At 36.7% G+C, this 6,000-nt stretch overlaps 1 protein-coding gene across 6 annotated transcripts in view; it reads right to left on the reverse strand.

Annotated features, from left to right (window-relative positions):
- Positions 1–5,332, reverse strand: part of skap1 (src kinase associated phosphoprotein 1) — a 69,479-nt gene extending 64,147 nt beyond the window's left edge. For 3 of the 6 annotated variants that reach the window (XM_088323024.1, XM_088323025.1, XM_088323020.1), the window contains exons 1-3: positions 4,156–4,593; positions 2,900–3,168; positions 483–588 (exon numbers count right to left, since the gene is read on the reverse strand). In XM_088323024.1, coding sequence (XP_088179150.1) covers positions 483–588; positions 2,900–2,945 — 152 coding nt within the window. In that variant the 5' untranslated portion in view covers positions 2,946–3,168; positions 4,156–4,593. Of the gene's footprint in view, positions 1–482; positions 589–2,899; positions 3,169–3,408; positions 4,103–4,155; positions 4,594–5,206 lie in introns of those variants that run through there. The other 3 variants (XM_088323022.1, XM_088323023.1, XM_088323021.1) reach the window with 3 other exon arrangements.
- Positions 5,333–6,000: the final 668 nt, after the last annotated feature.

A 6,000-nucleotide genomic window follows, 5' to 3' on the forward strand; every position in this document is an offset into this window, starting at 1 on the left:
GAGAAGGAAAGAGTTGAAAACGTGTGGATGATGCCTGAATTATCAGACTCTGCAACGAACACATTCAGGACTGAACATTTGCTTGTTTTAAATCAATTAAATACGTTTATGACACCATGAAGGAGTTGCCATATAATACACACAGAAGTGTTGAACTAAAGACCACAAAGGCAGTAGTTCCTAACAATTCCTTTATTTTTTTTCCAGACTATTTGGTCCACGAATCGAATCACATTAACAGAAAATGGTAAGAAAAACGTTCTCTTGCGTGAGACTTCTTAAAAGTGATAACCGCAATAAGCAACAAGCCATTGAAATCAATGAGCACATCTGAATGTAGCAAAGTGTGCAATTAGCGCGGCAATTAGAGTTCTTGTTCAGTATTAGCAACAAACATTAGATAATTGGGCCATGAAATTACACCGACGCGTCAGCGCTTCATTCAAAAAAATTAAGGTCAACACTGATGATGTCAATCTTACCTTGCATGCACCACCCTAAGATTATTCAGTAGGACTTTGCGGGTTTCCGAAGCATTTGGACTCAGCTCCTCGTCTTGGAGGATCTCTGACACAAACAGTTCGCAGTCTGAGCACAGACCACAAAAACATGTGAAAACCACAGCTACTCAATCGACCTTGAATTCATTGGAAAGTAACAAGAGGAAAATTATTGTCTTCATATTTGGAAGAAGACTCTTTTTTCCTAAATGAAAGTACGTACTTATTTGTGTGAAGAATTATCAAGAGGGTGATGGCTTAGTCCCGTCCAAAATGGTGTGGCAGCCACTGTTCAGCCCAGATAACTCATCTGGTTTCACTTCCTCTCAAACCGACTCATATCTTGATATATTCAAATTCAGATGCATGAGAATGCCTAAATTGCTTTCGATCTACTATACAAGTGGTGGGCAAACTACAGCCTGTGGGCTACATTCAGCCTTTTCTATATGGCCTGCCCAACAAAAGTACTACTAATAAAACATATGGTTTAGGTCCCCAGTGTCCCTCCAAATGGATCCGCCTTACCCCCATCAAAACGATTTTTCATTACACATTTTTTCATACTTGTCAAAGATAGATAGATAGGTACGATAGATACAGTAGATACATAAAGTACATACATAGATACATACATAGATACATAGAGAGTGAGAAAGTGAGAGAGAAATATAGATGCTATAGATATATATCAACTATGAATAGAAAAATGTACACTGTTTTATGTGTTCTTACTTTCGCACAATGTTGCTGCTAATGTCATTGCACCATTTTCTAAAACACATACATTTTAGGCCAATCTACAAGCATTACCCGTAATAATTAGCTGTCATTCATAATAGCAATTAACTTAATTTTTCCTAATGTAGAGTTCCACGTCAAATCTCATTGTAAAAATTGTACACCCCCTTGTTATCCATGACAATACATACTATTCTGCATTTTTTATTCCTGAATTCATTTTATTTATCAAGAAATGTAGTGAATCTCATGCAAAACAAACACTTCTGAGCTAGGCCTAATGCATTTTGAGTTTACAATGCATATTTTCAAATGTAATGCCTAAAAAGGGACATAATGTATTAATTGGATTTATGCAGTGTGTACATTTATGGAAACAGTCTATCTATAAATAACAATCAAATGAAATAGAACATGTACGTTTAGATGTCTGCAAATATATTTTTTTCATGAATGCATGAGAAAAGCTGGCGCTTCATCCGCTTGTATTGGCAAGGTATTGAATTTGATACTTTGTATCGAATAAATCCTGGTTTGGCACTTCTGAATTTTTGGCATTTAGTAATTTTATTTGAATAAAATTACTAAATTTTGTGCAGGCTTGGGGAGTAACGGAATACATGGAACGGCAAAAATGATGTTGGCAAGCGGTTTGGATTTATTTCCATTGTTTTTCTGTCGCATTTTATGTTAGTTTTGCCGGAGATCAAAGAGAACAAAGCTAGGAGAGAAAGCTTACCACGTGTTGTGAGTCATAATTGTATTCATATTTAGTTTCTTTTGTCTTTTATTAGCATATTTGGTATTGGAGTAATCCAAAAGTAATTGAAAGTAATCCAGTTAAAGTAGCCCTACCCAACCCTGCCCGCAACTCCTAAAGTTTGTCCAACCCTGATCTATACATTAGACCAGGGGGTCGGAAACCTATTGTTTATAGCTTATAGCTGATATAGCGCTAACAATTGGCATGGGTCGGTCCAGTATATAAAGAGCATACTGTACTCATAACTACAGTTTACAGTCAAAGTGCCACACCAACAGAGCCGGTTTTGGCTGTATACGCTTAAGAATCCTTTTAAGCTCATTAGACAATTAAGGTCCTGAGTTGAGACACTTATTGACAAAAACCCACGGAAAAACAAACAGAAACGCCAGGCAAGCACACAGAGCAATTTGATTGGGTGGGCAGTAGGGGTGGGCAGAGCTATGTACACAGTGCACTTCTGTTTGCCCCTATTTGTATGCCGAGCGCCATCTCCACCAAAGGAAATACATCAGTATATTCGTTTGCAGTATTTTGTGACATTTTTACAAAAGAACTCTGCTTGCACCTTGTTTTGAAATCATTATTTATGAAGAAAATGAAGGTCAAATTGAGCCTCAACGATCGTAAGTAATTGTGGGAGGCTGACACGTTTATAATTGTTGATACGGGCCAGGCTCAAGCATTATTCTTATTTCATGAATTGTATCAAATAATCTGACGTCACACAGTGAAACAAAATGCGCTGAAAAAGTATATTTCGTCTGGAGAGCGAGTTTGGCTGCATTGTTGAAATCTGTCTTAAAATATATGGTATGGCTATATCTTTGAGTCAAAAAGGTTCACGACCCCTGGAGTACACTGACCATTAAAGATATGTTGAAAAAAAAATTACCGTCCAGTAGCCTTCTTATGTCATTAGGGATGCTCCCACTCCCCATTCCTGACGTCCAGAAGTGTGACAGAGTTTACCAGCAGTTTTTACTTCTTGTCCCTGTCACAGTGTGGACCCAGGAACAAAATCCACCTGTGCTTTGAAACACAACTCTGCAACAGTTGTGCGGATGCGCACACGCGATGTTGACTTCTTGCGGTTTTTCCGTCCGTGCCGACAACATCTTTTACAGGAAGTCAAGTTGCAGCGTCACCAGCCTGCAAGAGTTACTTCATAAACAAACACAGGGAAGAAAAAAAATTAAACTGTTAATATATTTCATGTACAATATTACAGTATTGTACAATATATCCAACTACTACAATAAAACCTCAAAAATAAAACAATTTTAAGAATAAATCATTCAGCTTTATTCCCTAATTAGGCTCCTGACCATCCTTTCCTATCCAAATACAATGTTTTGAAGAAAAATGTTAATGATAAAATAATATCGATCCATTAATCATTACCTGTATGTGAATATCCATTATCTGCACCGCTTATCCTCAGTAGGGTCGCAGGGGTGCTGGACCCCATCGCTGCTATCTTCGGGCAGTTGGCAGGGGACGAGCTAAACTAGATCCCAGCCAGTCACCGGGCTCACAGGGACAAACAACCCACTTCACAATTAGGGAGAATTTGGACCGGCCAATTAACCTGACAAGTTTTTAGAATGCGGAAACTGGAGCGCCCGGAGGAAACACACACAAGCACAGGGAGAACATGCAAACTCCGCACAGGAAGGATGGTAGCTCGATTTGATCCCATGACCTCAGAACGGTGCCGCGGACACGCTAACCACTCATCCGCCGTGACGCTGTATGTGAACATAAAATTTTCAAAAAGCAAAGCTACTGGTAGCTTTTGACAGGAGTGTGTATATATATAGACACAAAACTCATAAATATTCGTACACCTTTATACATTTTTCAATAATGTATTTTGACTTAAATTGTATGTAATTGAACAACTAACACTCACCTGGATATAAAATAATAGGGAACAGTACCAGAAAGGTCATTTGTTTTTTTCTATAATTTTATTTCATATTTGTAGTATATTCGATTAATTGTTAATATGTAAATATGAAGAATACACCATTAGACGTCTTAAATACATTTGACAAAACTAAAGTTAACGTCACAACACAATATTCAAATGCATAAACACCTCATAAGTTAATTTTATATATTATGATATTGTGTTAAATATCGAACCTAAATAGGCTTGCATTTGCTCCAGAAGGTGCCTTCAAGTCGAACGCCATTTTGAGAGTTCACGTCGTAAACAAGAAGCCGGAAGTGAGGTGAAAGCTGGTCTGCTAACTATGTGATGCTAGTTGTCAACCTGATAGTATTTGGTCCGAAATCGATTAAAACGCATCCATAAATAAATACATACGTTTAAAAACTGATATTTTTTGAATAGTTCGTTTGTCATTTTTTTTACTAAACAAACTAACAATCGTTGCTGCGTGTAGGTTCTGTTAGTGAATTTACGCATTATTCGCACCGTAGGCTTTGTAGTTTTGTATTTAATCCAATTGAAGTAACAGTAGTTTTAATTAGTTGAGTTATTCTCGTTAAAAAAACAGAAACGACGTTTAAAATGTTGCAATTTAATTTTACCATGCGATCTAGCTTTCATGTTGTTGGGAATGCTGCGTTCAAGTGAATTGTAAAAAAAGTATTCGGGAGATTATTTTAAAAATGCCGCTTGCTTTAATGCAAAGTAAACGATTTAACCTATAGTGAAAGACAGAATGTATTGCATTTGTTTCTTTGTCCATATGATGCTGATAATATAGTACACCTTTGAAAACAAAATGTTCTTACCAGATGATTGTCCTCCAGGTTGGGTGCTGCGTCATATAATTTCGGAAAATACATATAGATAGATAGATAGATAGATAGATAGATAGATACTTTGTTCATCCCTGAAGGGAAATTCAGTACTAGATTTTATTGTTTCTTTAGATGTTGTTTTCAAAAATTCTTGTCGCTTTGATGCAAAGTAAACCCTTTCAATGGGACTGATGCATAGTTAAAGACAAAATTTAGAATATTTGCTTTTTTGTCGTGTTTATATGATGATGGTAATAAATTTGCATTCGGGCACAATTAATTATAAACAAATCTAGTTCCACTACATGCAGATTTGTAAGCTGACTTGCCACCAAGTGATGTTGGCAAATTTACTTTTCAAATACGACAACAGATTCCACAGTGTTTTCTCTTTAAAGCAACTGTTGTTTGCAGTCCATCTTACCGGATTAGCTTTTGAAAGGATCCATGCACATTTTAGCCAACTCTTGAATAGATTGAATTCCTTCTCCATGGCTTTTAATCATCATATTGACCATCCTGATGGCTCTCCGATGCAGGCTGAGGAACTAATTACGATCTTTGTGACAACACAAGCTTCTCTAAATCGCTATCCGGAATTATATATAACGTGATGTAATGCAAAGAGTTTGTGTGCCAAATGAATAAAAGGATAACGTTTTAAAAATTGTGCAAAACAACGGCCATCAGATGACCTCGGCTCCATCACCAAAGCTCACGGCACCAACTCAGGCAGGGCATTTTTAAATACAGGATTTCATCGTTCATATTCATGTTAAGAAACATCCTTGAGCTATGTAAACAATATTGGAAATCCCAATACAGTGAATAATGAAGATCGGGGGTCATTAGGGCTTTGGCCCCACCCATTTATTGACTATTTAATGAGAAGGTGTGCCCTGAGGCCTTTCTTCACTAGATTTGCTTCAACAGTGTCAACTTAATGTTTTATTTTAGGTAAACAGACAACTGGGAAACATGGAAATTGTATTTTTTTGCTCAGTCTCTAAGGAAGCGATCCAGTGTGCATGTTTTCGAATTATTTGCACTAAACAAGCAAAGAAAACTGTTTACGTTCTTCTTGTATGGAAAATGTTACATTCATATTTAATTTCTTTATTCTTATTTTTGCACACTATTTCTCCTAATGTCTTTGTACTATTTTGAGATGTACTGGTACATAGAATGTAGGTCAATCTTTAATTACTACCTTCTAAA

The sequence above is a fragment of the Urocampus carinirostris genome, chromosome 19, assembly GCF_059441175.1.
Source record: "Urocampus carinirostris isolate Australia breed hairy pipefish chromosome 19, RoL_Ucar_1.0, whole genome shotgun sequence".
In the NCBI taxonomy this organism is placed as follows: Eukaryota; Metazoa; Chordata; class Actinopteri; order Syngnathiformes; family Syngnathidae; genus Urocampus; species Urocampus carinirostris.